The sequence below is a fragment of the Nymphaea colorata genome, chromosome 11, assembly GCF_008831285.2.
Source record: "Nymphaea colorata isolate Beijing-Zhang1983 chromosome 11, ASM883128v2, whole genome shotgun sequence".
NCBI lineage: Eukaryota > Viridiplantae > Streptophyta > Magnoliopsida > Nymphaeales > Nymphaeaceae > Nymphaea > Nymphaea colorata.
The window spans coordinates 9,472,842-9,494,319 of NC_045148.1; the positions used below are offsets into that span (position 1 = coordinate 9,472,842).

General features: G+C 39.8%; 1 protein-coding gene across 1 annotated transcript; it reads left to right on the plus strand.

The window, feature by feature from the left end:
• Positions 1-17,301: 17,301 nt before the first annotated feature.
• Positions 17,302-21,194, plus strand: LOC116263731 (polygalacturonase At1g48100). Its single transcript, XM_031643482.2, has 7 exons — positions 17,302-17,667; positions 18,722-18,853; positions 18,957-19,118; positions 19,360-19,407; positions 19,941-20,148; positions 20,299-20,489; positions 20,569-21,194. The coding sequence occupies exons 1-7, from the start codon at positions 17,353-17,355 to the stop codon at positions 20,959-20,961; spliced, it is 1,449 nt and encodes a 482-aa protein (XP_031499342.1). The 5' UTR covers positions 17,302-17,352; the 3' UTR covers positions 20,962-21,194.
• Positions 21,195-21,478: the final 284 nt, after the last annotated feature.

Genomic DNA, 21,478 nt, shown 5'->3' on the forward strand with positions numbered 1-21,478 from the left:
CCCTCGTCCATCTCAGCTGCCAGTGGGAGTGGGGTAGAGCCCAGCCCAGGCAGTCCGGAACCCAAAGCTTGTACTAAAATCCGGTTGATCCCAAGCTTTTGCCGTCCGCCCACAGTACGCGACAGTCTAGAAACGCCACGTCATCAGAGGTGGCCGCTAGCATCATCTTGTCCTCGAGAAAGCGTTCAGCTTGCTGACGTGGCCTCCAAATTATTGTCGAGGATTCCTGTGGGGTAGCCGACGATGTGGGACCCACCGTCTCGTTTGGCATAATATAATCTTCCCGACACTTTAGGCTAATTATGCCGAATATAATAATTTATTTATTCTTTAAAAAGGGGGCGTTTGATTGATGTTCGGGTCCATTTGAACCCTCCCTGAGTTTTGAGTTTTGAGTTTTGAGTTTATGATAACTCGAGTTTATAAATAAGTCTGAGTTTTGAATTAGATGAACTTGATTCGACTAAACTCAATTAGATTTAATTAAAACTGATACTTATTTTTATAATTTCAAAGACTTAAAATAGCTTAAGTAAAAATGTAACAACAAAATTCATCTATTATTTGAAAAACACAAAATGTATATTAAGGGAGACAAGCTTAAATTAGTCAAGTTCGAGTTGGAACTCTCTTAATTCAAACTTGGTTTAGTGAGTCCAGCTTGAGCTTACTTCATAAAACTTGAGTCGTGTTCAAACCGAGCTATACATGACTCTTGAGTTGTGGCCCACATCCATGAATTCTCCTATTCAAAGTTTTCATATTTTAAAATCATATATTTTAGGGGTTTGTATATGTGACGAGCCGACTTTTTCAAGCTTTATCCTATCTACTTCTATACAAAATCTGGGTGATGGTGTGTCGAATGAGTAGCACTCCTCGTCTAATCCATAATCTCAGAAGATAGATGAATGTTTTCGCTAGCTTAAGAAAGAGTCAGGCTGGTCGAAGGCTTTGAGAAACCTTCGGTACCACGCGGAGCAAATAAGGCTTGAAAAAGTCTGCCCGTGATACTATAAACTCATGTATTTTTCATTATGTCACTCAAATTGTCTGGTTGAAGCTGAATGATTGTTTGTTAATGTCACTCTTAGACACTTTCCAATATGCAATTGGGTTTAAGTAATTGTGGCTGACGTTTCAGTCCCTTAAAAACTTAATTAAAAATAATTTCTGTTTCAAGTACCACCATGAGGAAGTGAGGCAGCATGCCATATTTATTATTTAAGTTTTTTTATTGGAAAAAAGAATAAGTTTATAGCATCAATTTTTTATGCTTTTTATTAAAACATTTTTGTTAATCTAATAGTTTGAGCACTTGTTCAAAGTGTTTGTCTTTTACTATGTTTTACTTTTTGCATAAATTTTAGATTTTGGGCACAAGTCTTAATATTTTTTATTCACAAGTGATTCCCATTATGATTGGATTCCAATTCGATTCAGGAAGTGATTTTGATAACATTGTCTGCGATCTTAAATCCAACTTTTTGTTGACGTAAAAGGGCAAAATAATAATTTTAAGTGTAAAATCTTTTGTTTGATGAACCATAAATTTTGCCATACATCTTTGGCCACATTAGATATGTAGATTTTAAATATGAAGTAATCAGATATCATCTAAAAGCTTCCTAGTCGAAAAAAAAAAGAGGCAAAAGATTTTAAATCGATTCATAAATCAAATATGAAAAAATGAAAACAAGAGAACCTATTTTAAAAAATGAAGGCATGTTTGACGGCCTTGGAAAAAATTTCAAAAATCTTTCATTGTCCAACAAATTAAGGATATTAGGTCTAATATTTTATATTAGTAAGAGGCATGACCAAGGTTCATAGATAAGCTTGGGCATCGAGCCGGCCTGGCCTGATAATGAGTTGGGCCTAGGTCAACCCGACATTCAAAACCGAGGCCCGAGCCTTGCCCGACTCGGAAAACTCGAGCAAGAGCTCGGCCGGTTTAAATTTAAAGAATATATTTTTAAGTAAGAAAATTATATAAATATAATCAATCATAATATAATATTATAAATATATTAATTAATAAATTTTTTAAAAAAACTCATTATTAGGCCCACCCAAGTGTCAATATATAAGATTTGAATAGGATATCCAACCTAACCATTTTGAAAACTTTAGACATGGAAAAGACTTTAATATCCAAATTAAGAAATCAAATAAGCTTTGGTTTGAAAAAACGACATCCAACCGGATTCAGATTGGGATATACATACATATCTGATCGGATTTAGTTTTAAATAAATATTTGATATCCAATGTTCTTACATTTTGAAAATATGCCGGATTCGGGTTGTGAAATTGGATTTCGGATTCAAATTCAACCTTTCCTCCTTCGTTATATGAATATCTGAAAAATGAATGGTTAAGATTATATCAGTTCGACCCTCGAGAAACCTGAAACTCAAATGCATGGATCTCACTCAAATCCATAGATTACACGATCTGTAAATCTAAGATCAAACTTGGTCGAGTTAATCATGTGCCTGTTAGCGAATGCGAAATGGCATACGTTTGAAAAGAATAAGACGGTAATAACATGTCAAAATTACAGGGTCAGCTCCTTTGCAATGGTTGCTGCTGAGCGAGAGAGAAATAGAGGGAAAATATATGATGTTCAAAAGAATGCAGAACAAGATTCATGTATTCGATTGGAACTATCGAATAACAAACAAAGAGAGATGTCTTTCTAAGATCTTTCTAATCAACTCGATTAACAAAATTCTACAGAACATTTGTAAAATGAAAAGAAAACTTCTAGTTAATTCTAGATCTAAGCGGGCCTATTGGATCTGGTCTCATTTTGCTCCCAAACAAGTTTGAACACTTGGTTCATTTACCAGCGCTAACTTGAAGGGGTGTAGCACAACCCACCGGCAAGGTCAAAGAGTTAGAGGTTCAAATATTGTGGTTGCTGTTATGCTCCGATATGTTATTCTTGTGGGCTTTAAACGGTACCAAGTGCGATACCAGAGTTGAAGGATCTAGTCCCAAAATCAAGTTAAAACCTTGGAGGCAAAAGGTCATGGCCTTGGGAGTTTAATGTGCCCCTTTCCATGCTTTACTGCAGGTCTCATTGCTTCATTGTTCAAACACACCAAGGGGTCCGACGGTAGATGATGCAAACCAAAATCAAATCGAGCTTAATGTCCATATCAAAAACTTAATTTATAAAGTGGATTTGCATGTGACCTCATCCCTCATTAGTAGGGCTGCACATGAGCCGAGTCGAGCCCGAGCTTGGCCAGCTGGAGCTCGACTCACCTCAAGAAACTTGAGTTCGACTCGAACTCAGTCGAGCTCCTTCTAACAAGCTTGAGCTCGACTGGTCTACATAAAATTGAGCTGGAACTTAAGTCGTTTAACCCATTTAACTCGTTTAGTGTTAATACGTTTAGTATTACTACCTTGTGTAAGCATTAACTCGTTTAACTCATGCAAACATTTAACTCGTGTAACTTGTAAAACCGGTTTTGACAATACTATATAGATTACCAGTTTGCGAGTCAAATTGAGTATAAACGAGTCGAATTCCTAAAACTCGAACTCCACTCGTTTATCATTTCGAGTATCTTTGTAAGCTCGAACTCGAATTGTTTACAAACGAATCGAGCACGAGATGAGCTTTTCTGAGAGAGTTCGAGTCAAGCCCAAATTGGCTCGGCTCATTGTGCAGCCCTACATTAGGCCACTTGATCTGGTTGATCAAGTGATTTAGTAAATCTGCAGAGCGCTTTACTGTTGCTGGTTCCACGAGAGAAAAGAAACTCATCAAAGAGACGTGAAGGAGATCCAAATTGTTGGAAGAAAATCGCGTTTGTGAGGTTTTAGTGCATTAAGTGGTCGGAATTTTTGCCAGAAAAGCACATTTTTTAAGCATGAAAATTGTTTAAATCACGTACATGCACGCACGGTATGGCTTAATTAGCTCCTGACTTATCGCATTTTTGAAACTTCATACATTCTACACACAGTTTTTTTTTTTTGCTTGGTTTTCTAGAAAAGGAAAAAAGAGAAAAAAAGTGAAAGCTGTCAATCGTTTTGTTCAAAGAAATTGAGCCTTCAAGCGTCAGCAATAGCACCCTTTCAAGAGGCTTCTTTTCGAAATCAGAACCCTGAAGCATTATTGCATTTTATAAGATGCTGAAGATTAATTTTTCAAACAAAGCTTTATAAAAGAAATATTTCGAATAAAAAGCAAAAACTGTGAATTTTCATACTTTATTAGTCTAGATCTCTGGCCTGGTTTTCATACTTTAGGTGAGAAAAACTTTGAATTTCACTTCAAAATGATATGCGTGCATCTTAGATTCCTACGAAAGCAATAGGACCGTAGAGGTCAAGAACGGAGCCAAGGTAAGGTCCGCAAGGGTCCTCGATCCACCTAAAATTAAAAAATTTACATGTAAATTTTTTTAAAAATCACTTGTCTTATATAAAAATTTTGAAAAATGATATTTCGACTTATGTCAAAAAATTTAAAAACTTTAATTCGGCTCCCCTCATGAAAAATTTTTTGCTCCACGAGGCACAGGGAACGGAAAAGCCTTTCAAGCCTCATTTTCATGTTGTGGGTTGTTAACCTCTTGTTAGCCTGAAATTAAGCAACTTCAGTACATTAAGACTTAATGTACATCTGCAGACATCTCCAACCTCACATATCAAATCTTAATGTCTGAGCAGACACCGATATGATTTTGGTGGTTGCGATCAACCAGAAACTTGGCTTAATTTCCTTTATCAGTGGCGGAGACACATAATAGAGGAGCTCGCGGCACAGACCTCCCCTAATTGACTTGCTAAACTTAAATTTCTGGCTCCGCCATTGCTCTTTTGGATTGGTGGATGTCAAACTTGAATATGCATCTCTTTCTCTTTTCCTCCGACTAGATGAAGGTTTCAGCTTCGCCGAGCTTCATGTTAGATTCATTGAGGCAGTGACTCAGAGCACGCAGTTCCGGCTGTTATTGCTGAAAGAGTAACGTGGTTTTGAGTTAAGTGAAGCATACAGCATATTGTTTAAAAGTAACAAACATGTCAAAAGCTAGAACTGCATTTTATATCTTAGTGTTTAGCTCCCAAAAGCAGCCAAATATAAGAGATTGTTCATCCTTAGACGCATATTCTCAACTTTCCTGGGGTTTCCTTTTGTCGAGGATGAGTTTAATGAGTAGTCACTAGTTGCCTCAAGGGGCATAGCGTAGCTGGTTGAGCTAGGGGCCTGTACTAAGGCAGGTCTCTAGTTCGATTCCCGTGGGCGTTATGTTCCTGTGTCTTAAGGCGGTAGGGCGCGGCATCTAAGTTGAAGGGTGCACCGTTGCTATCGCTGACACCGACGCAGCTCAGGACCCCGGAGGCAAGGGGAATGGGGGGGCCTTCGGGCCTTTTTCGGGCGGTGGGATTAATACCCCTTGCTCACCCGAAAATGAGTAGTCACTAGTCATGCAGATGTCAACAGATCAGATTTGAGTTGGATATACTCTTACCTATATCCACTCACATATTTGGATTTCAATTCGAATTCGAATACTAAGGACAAAAAAAGTCATATCCAAACTGAATCCAAAATCCGATTTCACAATCTGAATCTGAATTTTGAATGGAATCCAGCCAGTTTACAAAATGTAAGAGCATTGGATGTAGGATATTTATTTAAAACTAAATATGATCCGAATCTGAACCAAATCGGATGTTGTTTCTCAAATCTGAACCCAATTCTATTTCTTAATCAGATGTTCAATTTTTTTTTCATATCCAATTTTTTCAAAATAGTTTGATCAGATGTCCAACTCGAATCAAATATATTGACATACATACTCTTGACTTTTTTCTTCATATTTTAAGAAGCAAAAGGCATCAAATGGAAAATTTTCACCTGGTTTGATGGCTCAGGCATGGAGGTTGTGAGGACGAAAATTTCATCCGCTCGTACACACTTCAGATTACTGCTGATCTTTGACACATGGGTGCGCAAAGAAACCTGCGTGCCGCAGCAGTATTAAACACAAACACGGTAGACGATTTGGGGTAACAATTTTTAGATAAAATTTGGATGAGATTCAATTTAACCCAAATTTTAAGTGAAAGTTGTCCACCTTTCACTTTATTTTGTTGATGTTTATAACTTTAATACAATAAAACTGCATGTATCAATTATTGTACTTCAACCTATGTTGTTTGATACAATATATACATATTGTCGTACCCTCATACCCACATTTTTTAATATTTGCTATGTCCATATCCACACAATTGTCATACTCTTGCACCCACATGAGTTTAATCTGAATTGTTGGAGTAAGATTTGGTTTAATCTTAATCTGAACCCAAATTGTCCAAATAATTGATAGACTTACAGATGTAATTAAGTCAAAGGACATGTCCATTTAGATAGCTAGAAAGCAAGTCTTCCATAGATTTTCTTGTTGATCTGTGACGATGATGTACAACAGCATAGATTATCTTGTTGATCTGGCAACAATATTGATCCTAAAAATTGATCTGTGACGCGCTTGTTTTTGTGACATAGATCAATATTTGTGGCGCAAAAGCAGCGTTGTTGATTTTAAAATCTCTTGTAGTGCAGTCTTGTTTTCGAGCTTATCCAAGTTAGGCTCATCGATAATTGTAGGAAATGTCGGCGAGGTGGCCGGCCCACTTCCATATCTTTCAAGGACATCACCAGTGGCAGTCTGGCAGATAGGGCTGCACAACCCTACTCAGGCTCAACTCGAACTCGCTCAAAAAAACTCAACTAGTGCTCGGCTCGTTTATAAACAAGCCGAGTTCGAGCTTCTGATGATCCTCGAAACGAAGAAACGAGCCGAGTTCGAGTTTCAGGAACTCGACTCATTTATACTCGATTCGACTCGCAAACCGGTACTCTATATAATAGAGCCAAAACTGGTTTCCCAAGTTATATGAGTTACACGAGTTAACGCTGATACGAGTTGAACAAGTTAATGTTTACACGAGTTAACGCTAAACGGGTTAACGCCTAAATGAGTTAAATGGGTTAAACGAGTCGAGTTCGAGCTCGATTTTTGTAGTCGAGTCGAGCTCGAGCTTGCTATAAGGAGCTCACATCGAGTTCGAGCCGAGCTCGAGCTCGAGTTTTTTGAGCCGAGTCGAGTTCGAGCTGACCAAGCTCAGCTCGACTTGACTCTGTATGCAGCCCTAGTGGTAGAGCCAGAAAATTTTGGTTAAGGGACATTAATTTTAATCTTTAAGGGGCAATTAGATGTAAATGAAGAAAAATTGTGTATGTATCAACTGCTCTTGCAATTGGGTCATTGCGATTAGAAATTAACAAGGCATTTGCCCACACCTGCCTACGCTACTGGACATCATCATATGAAAGCTCAGGTTGCAAAGTAACAGAGCTTGAACTGGAGCTTAGATAGCAAGCTAGTGGGTGCGACCATGCCGACCAAACCCAGAGCTTAGGCCAATGTGTTCGACTTCGACCCCATTGGATTTGAATTTGAAGCTCCTGTGCTTCATGCTTCAAGAAACCAAACTAAAACCTGCCAATCAAAGCTAAAGCTGCAACCAGGTCAGGATTTCCTGCTCCTTGACAGCTCCAAGACTAGAACCAACTTGGGCTCATGCTTTAGGACTTGACCCATTTTCCCCTAGCAGCTCTGACATGCATGCTTATTGCATAGACCCAGATCTGTCGCTAAAGCTGTAGGTGGGTGCAGGCCAAGTCTAAACCTGACCACAAAGAAGACTCTGGAAAGTTGCACATGGGCATCATGTGAAGAGGAGACAAGTGATATCTCCCAGTAAGCATTGGCTTCTTGTGATCTGCTTCTGCCACAAGTCTGGGAATTTTTGAAGTCCATGAAATGGGGGCCATTGCTTCATGAGAATGAAGCAGAGACAGGTCAGGAAATTCAAACAGATCTAGCTTGGACAGAGTCTACTAAAAAACGGTGTAGTGTTTGGGACAGTATACAAGAACCGGATCGGATTTTAGCCGGTTTTCTTCTTATTCTCGAAATGACTCGGTTTGCAACTCTTCATGCGAGCATGCGCATGCATGCACACACAAACACACACACACATGCGCGCGTATAAGATCATATGTATCAATATTTAGTTATATAAACACTCAAATGCAGTACAATGTAACTTAGTTTTTATGTGTGCAAGATGGGTTTTTACAAAATTAAGTGCATGGATTTGAAATTTTGCATGTTCCAAACAATATCTGAATGGAAGTATATTAGGTTCTGTAAGTGGGAAAAGCACCATTGATTTGTATGCATACGTTCCAGTGAGTTCAGTGTTTGATTTAGATTCTTGACATGAACACGCATCCTTGCGGTCAGTTTAGTTGAATAGAAACAGTAATTGGAAAGAAACAACAAAGTTACATTGGACTCGGATATTTTTCTTCGGTGTCATCAATACATATCGGTCGGCCTCTCTCCGCAACAAGACGGATCGATTCACGGGCCTTGCAACAGTTAATGTTTTAATAAAAAATTCTTTAAAAGTTTTTTATTTTTTATTTTTAAAAAATGATATATGTATAGAAAAATTGAAATAAGTTGGCTACTTCCATGGCCGAATCGTTGCTTAATTTATATCGCTAAAAACCATCGTAGAAAAAAATGCATTCCATCGTTAAAAACCATGGTTAAGGAAGTGAAACTGCCAATGCAACTTTTAGGATCGTTTTTAGCGACAAAAATGAAAGAAAAACCAGGTGGTTAGTATAATTCACCGCTATTGGATGGTAGATGCTGTCGAATGGCTAAAATTTAAATATTCATTGGTAACAAAAATTAACTATATTAACATTAACAACAGTTTAAGATAACTTTAGAGAATTTATGATATTTTTAGCAATAAATTTAAAAATCTACTTCAGATAAACTTTACACAACTGCTGCCACTGGAAGAACCGCAATAAAGACGATAATAAATACAGAAGTAGCGGTCAATAGGGTGATCTGGAGTCGATCATATAACCAAACGAGACGTCTGACAGTTTGACATATTGCTCAAATATATATATATATATATATATATATATATATATATATATATATATATAAAAGCAAAATAGATCTGCCATCCAGGTGGGTGGCGAAAATTGATCCGAACTCCAGCCCTTAGCATTACGGCAGTCCCAAGAAGAAGGGCAAACACTACAGAGAGGGAAAAGATAAGGTCGGTAGCCCTACAAAAACCGGGTGGGCCCCACTAGAGAGAGGAAGAGAGGGAGGCCAAGATGCACCGTCCGTGACTGCTGGGGGTCCTAAAGCCGGCAGCCGGTCTTCCTCCCCTAATTACCTTCTCAGAGATCCAGTTGAAGCAGAAGGAGCTCCCCAGAAAAGGAGGGTAAGGTGATAGCAGCTTCAACTCAGGCCGAGCATGAGCCAACCTGTGCCCTGCCGGGTTCATCCCGGCCTCAGACACACATGAACGGCAAAGACGTATAGTTGAAGTTTTTAGGCTTTAAATGCTCGCGTTGATGACATATGAAGAAATGTTAGAATACCAAGAACTTAGTTCCCAAATTCTCATTCTTCAAAAAAAAAAAAATTCCCAATTCCTTTATCAGTTCGAATTGGAACAAAAGAAATTATGTTTGAATTGAAAACTATTTCGAGTGAACAGGATGTTAACAACCCACCGCTCAAAGAAGACCTGAAGCCCTCCTCACCCCCATTCTCCCCGTCTTTAGGATCCTAAGCTGCATCAAGACTTAGGTGTCGTACGATGAACCCATCAAATAGGTACGATGAACCCGTCAAATAGGTGTCGTACTTCCACTTTTTATGGTTCAGGAGAGTATCACCTATGAAAACCGAACATGATATGTGCCATTTATGTGCTCGCTTGGCTAACCACTTATGCTACACCCCTCGAAACTTGACTTGATAATTATGTAGCTCTCACTTTTGAAAAGGGAACAAAAAGAGAAAGGTAGAAAAGGAAGAGGAAGAAAAAGATGTTACACTAGCATGCTCAACAGTGACGTTTAAGGGCCAATTCCCTAGTAGCTTGTAAAAAGTATATGCTTGCATGGCTGGAAGGAAAGTTGGTCTTTCCTGTCTTTTCTAAGCCCATGAATACTTCACACGCTGGCAATTTTTGTGGTGGTGGTCCTCCCTTTCTTGGCTTCGCTAACAGCTTAAGTAGCCACATACCATGCTAGCTCACCCTGGACCAGGTCTACCTTTACTTCTTTTCTGGCCTTTCATTTTCACTCGTCAATTTTCACATCAACGATAGTTTGAATGTTGTTGGGATCGGAAAACGGGCAAGATCCATATGAGATCGAACGCCAATTTGGGCAACTTACTAGGGTTTTACTGTGCCCTGACACCACTCGATTCGATTTGCCAATGTGTCAATTTGTTACGAGAAGCCGAAGCTCCTCCCTCATCCCTTAGTTTCCGGAGACCATGTTGCATTAGATACTTAGGTGTGAGAACAATGCACCTTCAAATTGATGTCTGCCTCATTGGATAAGGACCGAGGGAATAATGTTCACGAGAATCTAACTAACAACTAGACTTGATCGACCCATCTAACTAAAAGTTGAATCGAATACTTTGAAGGACCAAAAGATTTGGAGGCATTAGACCAACATTGACTGATTAATCGCCTAAACCTTAAACCCTAGCCATGTGCAAGATTCAACAAACGCATGAAAATACATTGTTGCTTCTTATTTCCATCACCTAGCAATAATTTTTCCGGAGACTTTTGATAGCCTGTTTGATGTGACTTGACAAGGGCCTTCCATGAAAACCCATTTACTCGTAAAATCTTCATTATCATCAACCAGCCGCACATAATCTCTAAGGATTAAAGAAGCAAAAGAATACAAAGAACAAGAAGTTGGTTGCTCGACTTCTCAGTCACCTACTTACGAGAAACCCGCTCCGGTTTTTGATTCAACCTGTCTACCTTTCCTAAACGCATTTCGACTACTTTACCTAAGTTTAAAATACTAAGTTTGTCTTTTTTTCTTTTACAGAATAGGATAATAAACATACATCGGGTTAATATTTTTTCCTCTCACTAGAGAAAGGGACAACTGAGTGGCTTCTAGGCTTTAGCTGGAAAAGCATATTTCCAGAACAAAGAAGAGAAAGACAAAGATTTTAATATGAGCAGCTGCATGGTCCAACTTAATAGTTGAAATCCTCCGGTTATCTTCAACTCTATTCGATCATCCCCGTCTCATCCATTCACGGTGTAGTTTGAGAGATCAGAGAATTTTTTTTTTTGGTCTAAGTTGGAGAAATCCACAAATTATATATCAGAAAGAGAGTAAGTAAATAATATGAAAATTTAAACTAAAACATATGTCATAAACGAAAATTTCCTTTGACTACCAAAGTAGATTTTAAAAATAAATAACATAAAGTAAATTACTTTCATTTTTTTATTATATATAAAAGTATATAAGCGCAAAAACTTCTGTGTTCGAGTTTGCACGTTGATGCATTAGTTTGTTGCATGCAATAATGCATGGATGAGTTCACGTGCAGCCTTTCGAGTTCACGAGCTTCCGAAAACGCTAAAGGACGTCTGCTGTCATAAACACACAGTTGTCCTCTCCGTCTGGACCCCGCATCCAAATTATTTGCCCTTTTTTTCTTTAAAAAAAAAAACATAAAAAAAAAAAGTCATGCTTAAGTAATCTCCGTATCGGATAATACACATCGTATCGGACATAAATAAGGTTATTATTTAAAATACAAAATATTTATTATTTATTTTAGAATAAAACAAATAAATAAATACAAATTAGTGCTTATTTTCCAATATATGAATCAAAGCAAAGAGTATGAAAATATTTGGGCCTCGAGTTTTGTGGCTCCAAATATGGAGCTGTCAAAAAGGGTCAAATCCGAGTCAGGTTTGGTTCCCCCCCACGTGAAAATTCCCATTTTTACACGGCAGCGCGCCAATGTACCCGGACATCGTTTTGAATTTCTTTGGACATTGGATCTTCAAGTATTGGATCTTCAAAGAGATCCATGTAACAACGGATCGAGATCCAAATATATGCATTCCCTATCCGTTTTTTTTTGCTTCGAAATGTTAATAACCAAGTTTGCATTTGATTCAGATTTGCATTTTTCTTTGAAAAACCGCAGTAGTCGGATATGGATCTGAGTTGGATAACAGATCAAATGAGATTCTATTTGGATTATCTCCTTTTTGCAGGTTAGCTTGCACGGATCCAGATCGTCTTTGGTCGGACCAATAATCTCTCAGCCTCGGATCCACTGGGCCAATTTGGAGCTGTGGCCTGTGGGTACGGGCCACGGGTCCCACTGGATCCTTCCGTTAAAAAAATGGACGGTCCAGAACACGGCCAGCTGGCCACCTATGGCTCACGTGACCACATGTTCTGGCAAACGTGGGCCCCACTGGGGACCAATCATAGCTCGAGGCCCAGCAAACGGAGGCCCCAAAGGCGTTGCCGCACCGGAGCCATCGTGGGCGCGTCCTCACCGCAAGACAACCCGGTAGCTTTTCCCAAAATTTCAACCACGCAATTTTTTTTCTTTTTTTCCCTACGAAACAGGGCCGAGTATCTCAGTCGAACCAAGTTACCATAACACCCTCATCTTTGGCCAATATGCCAAGCAAAACGGCGCCAAAAGCAGGGTGAGCACTTCTTAAATGAGCTTGAGAGTCATGAGTCACTCGTTCAAATAATCTACTTCAGTTCGAGCTCAACACGCAATTGCCAAGTCGAGCTTGAGCCTTAATCAAGTCGATATATTCAAATGATTTTACGAGTTTGTCGAGCTCGAGCTATTTTGGAGCTCAAGCCAAGTGGTTTTATTAGTCCAACCAAGTTTGAGCTGACTGGACTTAGGCTCGATTCGATGAATGTTCACCCCTAGCCAAAAGCACAAACTTCCTTCCATGTACTCGATTAACTATTGTCATCTTCTTCTTGTCTCAAACTCTCGTAAAAACAAACTCCAGCTTCAATTTTTTTTTTCGAGGATAGATAAGATGACAAATATACTTATATAGCTAGTCCTTATATTATAAGCGGCATATACTATAAGCAAGTGAAGGCAAAAATGTATTGCTCAAATTGGATTGGATATTGTCTACATCAACGCCCACTTGAAAATCATACAACCAAGTTGTAGAGACACTCCATAAAGACATCTCTATACAATTCCACATCTATAATTTTGGACATACATATATATATATATATAGTGAGAGAAAGTGAGAAAGAGAGAGGGAGGAGAGGGTACATATTGGATAAAAAGAAAAAAATCATGATTGTACTTCCAATTGTGTTATATATATAAGAAACTACTCCCTATGATTTAGCAATTTTTAAAGTGGGAAATAATACCATATTGGACTCTTCTGATATATGCATTGGCTCATATTTTGAAACTTTTATCGTGCAATATGAGGAAATGCATACATGAAAGAGCGAGATCATAAAGTTTAATTTTTCCAAATTTTTTCTGTTATTCATAATTGTTTTTTATCTACCTCTTTTTTTCATGCTTTTTAATAGTTATTCTCTAGGCGCTATAGCCGGTGGCTCTTAAGGAGGGAGAGAAACTGATTTTATTCATTTTATGTATAAAAAAAAGGTCACATGCATGAGCGGCCAAGGAATAAGGATCAGGCCACTCAGTAGGTAAGAGGATGCAAACAAATAGCTGCGTTGAGGTCAGGAGATGATCAATTGTATACAGCTGAAAATGACAAAACTATTATGATGCCTTCTAAATAAGACATTCTAAAGTAGGTGGCGAAATAATAGTATACCATCGATACGGGGTGATACGATATTACAATATAAAAAGGTTGGTGCAACGGACAGAGCAAGGATTATTAGACACTCAATCTTCATTTTGAATTCTTGAAACATCAACTTTCTATAAAGTAAAAAGGACGAACAACAACATGCAATTTAAAGCGTTGAGGGTGTGTTACCATAAGACACCAAAAGCAGGACTCGTACCTTGAGGTTGTATTTGATAGCTTTAGATATTGTCTTTGAGGCTGCAAATATGTTTTATTTTAAGTTTGGATTTAAAATACATGTTACATGTTAAAAAACTATGAATTTGGATCTTAAAAATTCATGAATCTAAGACATCTTCCGTCCTAAATCTCAAATATTTTGACTTCAAAGCTTAATGAACGTTTCATTTTCTAAAGAATCGAAGACAAAATGCATCGGGAGTTGATGGAGGGCATTCTGGTCATTTTGATACGATCCAAGGAAGCCGTCCTATTCATTCGGCGTTTCGGGTCTTCATCAGAAATCATGGAGGAATTTCGGCTCCGCTGTCTCGAACTACAAGAATTTTGGCCGGTGGCATTTTAGTAATTTCTTCACATTCCATGGAATGATTTCCGTATATTTCGGTACGGTCGGTAGCTTAGGGGTAGTTGATCGTTGCGGCCCGTGAGCGCCCGTGATCGCGTCCCTACTCCCGAACAAACTGCCCCCGCCAACAGGAAAAATGACGAAACCGCCACTGGAAACCGTTTTGACAAAAATAGCCCTGTACGACTCCTTGAATGACGAAATCTGCCTCTCTTTGGCTAATTCACCGGGCCAAGGCTTTCGCTCCCTGGATCCCATACGGATACGAAATTTAAGAGTTCAGATTTTGGATCCATCTCGAATTGGTGTGGCACTTGCAAATCAAAGACATGTGGATCCAAAATCCAAAGTCGGCCGGTACTGGTCCAGATCCAATCCAAGCTTTGCCACAATGGGTAGTGTAGGTGAATTCATGAGATCATGAGAGAGAGAGAGAAGACACTGTTCCTTCCACACAGTTGATGATTTTATTCTTTTCATACAGAAGAGTGAAAAGGAAAGAATTGGTTGCCATGCTGTGAATGGCAGGTGAGGTTCAGGTGGAATTAATGGTAAATTCCTTCAGGCCCTCATTACTTTATAACTTCCCCTTCCATGGAAAGATCTCAAATCTCCATGCAAATAATGTGAAGCAAGTGGACAGGAAGGAGAAGAAAGAAGAAATGGAAGAATATGTTTTTATCTTTTTGGACATCTTCAAGATTCCACTGATATGTTCTCTCTCTCTCTCTCTCTCTCTCTCTCTCTCTATATATATATATATATATATATATATATATATATATATATATATATATATATATATATATATCACACACAAGCATCTTTTCATACTTGGATTTGCATCTAGAAATGGGGTTCAAGAAATCAATGGCGTTGGCAGGAAGGGCTCGGTTCTACTTAAAGACTTTTAAGTTAAGAAGAGCCAAAATCTTCAGAGCCAATTTGCGTTCTGGCATGATCTGGTTGTAATTTGCTTACACCCTGCTTGTCCATCAGAAAGAAAAGGAATCAACAGCTCATGTCGCACTGCAATTTGATGTTTGATAAAATCAATCTTTGGAATCATGTTGATTTGATTCATAATATTGTCCCTATGGAGCAGACAAACACATGAAGCTTAGATTAAGCAGAAGACTTCTGTCTTGAGGACCGAAGGTTTAGAACACTAGGAGATAGCTGACGTTTAAGATCTAGAGAGATCTATAGAGAGAGAGAAAGAGACAGAGAGGGAGAGGGAGCTGTTACGAGTGAGTAGTGAGAGACTCATTGTCCAAAAAAGAGAGTTTGTCCTTTGGTGATTGTAAAGACAAAGTACAGAGGGCTCTCTCTCTCTCTCTCTCTAACCCGTGAAGTTTTGCATGTGAAGGGGAAGGGGGAGGAGCTGTTGCCATCAACGCGACGACTCACATGCCTTCCCTGTTTGCTCCTTGCAGACAACACCAACAACAGCACCAACCAAGCGAAAGAGATGAAACGCCATTAATTAATCATGCAGAATGACGCAGTGGTCAACTAAAAAAGCTAGCGGAAAAGGAAAAAAGAAGAGAAGAAAACCAGTAAAGTGAAAGAAAGCAGAATTCTCCATTAATGGCTGATGGTTGAACCACCAGACCTGGTGTGCTGCTCGCACGTGTGCTGCGTGTGCATCCGCCCATGCATGGCCTGAGCCCGTGCATGCTTTCTTTCCCTCACGTCTCTGTGCGTGTGTGTGTGTGTGTGGAAGCTCATCAGCGCTCCGCAATTGCTAGAAACTTTGCCAGCACATAAATTTTTTAGTACAAAATGAGTACTGATACGTAAATATCACGTCAATTCCTAAGGCTAAGGAGAAAGCTGGGTCCTCAACCCTCGTAGAAACAGTGATAAACCTCTTCAAAGACTAAATTAGAGCTAGAAATTCAAGTCACGAGAGCACAATATGTACATTCGTAGTTAAGAGTACGCATCTCATATATATATATATATATATATATATATATATATATTAAGAAACATGATGTGATTATGGATATTGTGTTTAGACTTAATAATGAACAAATGTTGGAGATAATGACACCATATTTATATATCGAAAGGTATAATTTTGGCTTTTGAGCATAAAGGTCGTCATATTATATGGTTGAAAAAAGAAAACAATATAAATGTAAAGTAACGCCGATGAGATGATGTCCATGATCATAGGATAAGATGTTTTACACTCAAACACGTACAACTGCCTTTTGTATTTACCATTGGCCTATTTTATGGACACCAATATAGTGAACATGCTACTGATTTGTCGATATCTGGTTGCAGTTGGTTGGTTGTAATACTTCCACAAAATTAAATTATTATGAGGTGGGCATCTGGTTGGGTATCCGACCAATACCTAGTATCTGAATTACTTAAATAATTTATTTTTTAATAATATATATATATATAGTTATGACTAATTATAATTATATATTATATTATATTATAGTTAAATAACTTAATACCGTTAACAATTTAATGATCCACCCTCTAATGTGATTTTGTAATAATAAAACATACACACAATAATAATAATAAAATAATAATAATAGTAATAATAACATCAATTTATTTTCAGCATATAGTTCATGCCCATGCACCTGAATAATGTTTAATTTAATTAACTAGTGGTAGCATAGGTACTTGTTTTTTTGAAACGACAATGGCCAAAATGTCCTCACTGTTAACAAAAATACAAAACTCAATGAACTGCAAATATTAAGGACAAATTTGTCATTATAAGAATGTAATTATATACCAAAAAACGACGGGTTAAAGTTCCTTCACACGAAGTTAACAACTGTCATTCTTCCGATTAGGGGCACGAAGGCCACGTCCGGAATTAACCAGGGGCAAAAGAGACATTTTGAGGGGCAGCGGGTGCAACTATATAAACCCTTCACAGCCAGCTATCCGACGCACGTAAAAAAAGGAAGAACTGAAGAAGTGGAGGAGGGAAGAGAAGAATGGTGGCCGTTTCGGTTAGGAGCTTCCGTTTGCTTCTCCTCTTCTCGTCCCTTCTTCTTCTGTCGAGCTTCCATGGCTGCGCCGCCTACAGAAGCCACCGCTGGAAGCACAAGAAGCCCTCCCCTGCCACCTCATTGGGGAAGAAGAAGGGCAAGAGCGGCAGCAATGGCAGCGGCAAGAAACACGGCTCCCCCGTCGCTCCGGCGCCTGAACACTCTCCCCCACCTGCCGGCTCTCCCCCACGCGACTCCGGCGTCATTTTCGACGTCATTGACTTCGGAGCTAAAGGTGACGGCGTGACGGATGACACTAAGGTTATAGCCATTCCGTAGCATTATCATCACCATCACTGCCATTCATTTTCCTGGTTTTATTTAGTTGGAGCTCGAGAAAGGAGCCATCGGAACTTTCTCATATTCTTGTGAGAAATGTCTGTTTGGCAGCCTGCGAAAATCGTTCCCGTGTTCGGGAATGCTTCGCCTCGGTAGTCGTTACGCGATTGGTAGCATGAGAAAATGAGGCTGAAAGGAAACGAATCAAACGTGTAGGACAATTTTCTCCGAATTCGAATACTACGCGCTCGTCTGTGCTGATCAAAAACTTCCCAAAATGCCATCGCCGCTTCGACTAATGACATGCAAGGCCATGGCTATTTCAAACAAATAAAATTGTGCTAAATTTTATTAAAAAAATTGCACTTTTAGTTTTTTTCTCCCATCAAAACTTGCTATCTCTAGTTGCAGCATTTTCCTCTAATACCAAATGATGAATAAAAGAAGAAATTTTGATGAATAAAATGAGGTAGCATGCATGCCATAGCCCTTCCAGGGAGATAAAAGTAATTTTCTCCCGACAATTTGGAATTTCATAGTGCTTAGAAGGACTGTGTGTCTCGTGATTGGTCTTGTCATTTTGGTCGTCCCATCTGAAAATGCAGTTAATTTTCTATGGAGTGACAGTCCTGCCCCTACTACATTCTCGTTGCCAAAATTTTCAGCTGAGAAAATCGTGGTCTAATTGGGGACAGAATAGTAATTTCTTTACGTTTCCTTCTGGAAAACTTAGTCTTTTGAGACGGAAAAAAAAAGAAGCGTCGCCGGATTTCGGTCCCTTTTGAGAACCCCGGCGATCGGATAGGTCCGGTAAGGGCGAAATTGTAATTTACCATGATGAGTAGCGTTTTCCCAAAACTAGCCCTATTTTTTGGTGCGTTCACGAGCGCAATAGCTTTGTGGGGCCCGCAAATGTAGGTATATCTCAAAGATTCCTACTGCCACCATGCACGCAACAAATTGACCAAAATGCCCTTGCTCTGTTTTTGTTAATTTTATTCTCTCGGAAACTAAGTCGTTTGGGTGTGGCTTGCAGGCATTTGAGGAAGCATGGGCTGCCGCGTGCAAGGTGGAGGCGTCGACGGTGGCGGTGCCGTCGGACTTCGAGTTCGTCGTCGGGCCGATCTCATTTTCCGGCCCATATTGCGAGCCCAATATCGTTTTCCAGGCAAGTTTTCCGACAAGCACCACATTTCTTTGTATAACTAGATTTCGCGAGTCACTGCGGACCTCAGCTCCATGAGCCTAACAAAGCGAGACTTATCTTGCAGCTGGACGGCACGATCCTCGCGCCGGCGAGCTCGAAGCCGTGGGGCTCAGGGCTGTTGTGGTGGATCGAGTTCACCAAGCTCAGAGGGCTAACCATTCGAGGTCAGGGCGTCGTCGACGGCCGCGGAGCCGCCTGGTGGGGCGGAGCTGAGTCATATGATCCGGTAATTAATTGGTCATTTTAACATTTCACGAGGGCAGTTTGGTCAGTAAATGAAGCAGGTTTTCATTAAAAACTGTGCTTCGTGACAGCCACAGACACCTGAATAGAGGCTCCAGTTATCTGCAATGACCAAATCGCCCCTAGTATTAGTTTTAATTTACAAGTGTTTTTCTGCTGCAACCTAAAATGTTTTGATCTTTTCTTCTTTGGCATGATTCCCTTTTGGTGGTTCTTTCCTGCAGATAATCAATGAGATGCTGAAAGTGGGAATGCCAAGCATCAAACCAACGGTCAGTATTCCTTATCTCGTGAATCAACGGCTCACAAAGAGCAGTAGGCAGTACATGATCACAGCACCAAAATGCTGCAGGACCCCTCAAAAGAGAGGTGTCACTTTTAGAGGATCAAGCACAATAGTAGACAATAACCAGTGCCACACACACTCTCTCTTTACCTCTCTCTCTCTCTCTCTCTCTCTAACCATGAAGGAGATCTCAATGTAAAACCTGCCTGGTTTCATGTCCTCATTATCGTACGGACTGACCATGTGCAGAGAGGCTATAATCCCTAGGATCTCATTCCAACTTCTAAAATCTATGGTGGGGGGATCAAGGAAGTTGCAACATTGTGGTTTTTAAGGGCTTTTGGGGCTTAGTTTACATATCCTCACTGCAAATTAAAAAGCTAAAGTTGGATTACATAAAGATCAGATTATCACCTTAATAAACGATAGATCCTGTAAAATGGAAAAGCGATCTATAATTTTCATTAGACGATGCCATGGAAGCTCAAGGATTTGTGTGTCTTCTTCCTCCGTCATCAGGCTTTGCGGTTCTATGGAAGTACCAATGTCACCGTCACCGGCATAACGATCCGAAACAGCCCCCAGTGCCACCTGAAGTTCGACAGCTGCATGACGGTATCAGTCTACAACATGACAGTTTCATCCCCTGGGAATAGCCCAAACACAGATGGAATCCACTTGCAGAACTCTGTGGATGTAGTAGTGCACCACTCAAACTTGGCCTGCGGTATGATTGCATTCTCTGAAGGGCATTTTTCTTCCTTTTCTCTTTCACCTTTCAGCAGTTTGAATTTGCTTTTCAGAGTGGTCTAGCATGCTTTTTAGAGCTTACTGATACAAGAGATAAGTAACTGATGCTACCATATCACCTAAACAGGAGACGATTGTGTATCCATACAAACTGGCTGCTCGAACATCCGCATACATGATATCAACTGCGGGCCTGGGCATGGAATCAGCATCGGCGGGCTCGGCCGAGACAACACCAAGGCTTGTGTCTCAAACATAACGGTGCGAGATGTAGTGATGCAAAGCACAATGACAGCAGTCAGAATTAAAACTTGGCAGGTAAAGTTCAGCATACTCTTACCATCGGTTAAGATTTATATTAGTTCCACGCTGACAATGACTGATGGCCATAAAACAGGGAGGCTCCGGCTCTGTTCAAGATGTACTCTTCTCAAATATCCAGGTTTCTGAGGTGCAGTTCCCCATCGTGATTGATCAATTCTATTGTGACCGGAGCTCGTGCAGGAACCAGACGTCGGCAGTAGCATTGGCCGGCATAACTTACGAGAGAATAAGAGGCACTTACACCGTTAAACCGGTGCATTTTGCTTGCAGTGATGAAGTTCCGTGCACAGATGTCATCTTGAACCGAATTTCACTCGAACCGATTCAGGAATCATACCACATGTATCAGCCATACTGTTGGCAAGTTTTTGGAGATCTCCAAACTCCCACAGAGCCGCCGATAGATTGTCTGATGGTTGGAAAACCTGCCAAGGCTCATACGCAGTCGGATCGAGATGCATGCTGAGCATCAATACATCATACGATCTTCAGGAGCCATGTTCATCTTTGTAAGTTAGAGCCTTAGAAATTCCATACCAGATATGCCAATTTTTGCGAGTCATAGCAGGAGCTTTAGCAGCAGAATCCAGCTACAGAGACATGGTGTATATGTATGTGTGGTTTGATGTTGCTTCGACCCCGGCATACCATCATTCTATGTGTTCATATTAATTTATTTAGTCCTGTATTGATATTCCATACCTCTCTCTCTCTTCTCTCTCTTACCCCCACCACCACCACACCCCCAGGCCCCAACAACAACCACAACCATCGGGTGCGGTTGTTGTGTGGGACACCAGACGGGAGCTCAATATTTCCACAAAGTAAAATCAATGCAAGTAAAGATTATGGTGCATCCATAACATCTTCAATCAAATCCCTCTAAAAAAGAACATCTCCTAAAAAACAAAAAAAAGAGATGATGAAAAGACAAGCGTCACAGATATGATAAGAACAAATGCCATAATTTTTCAGGAGAACAC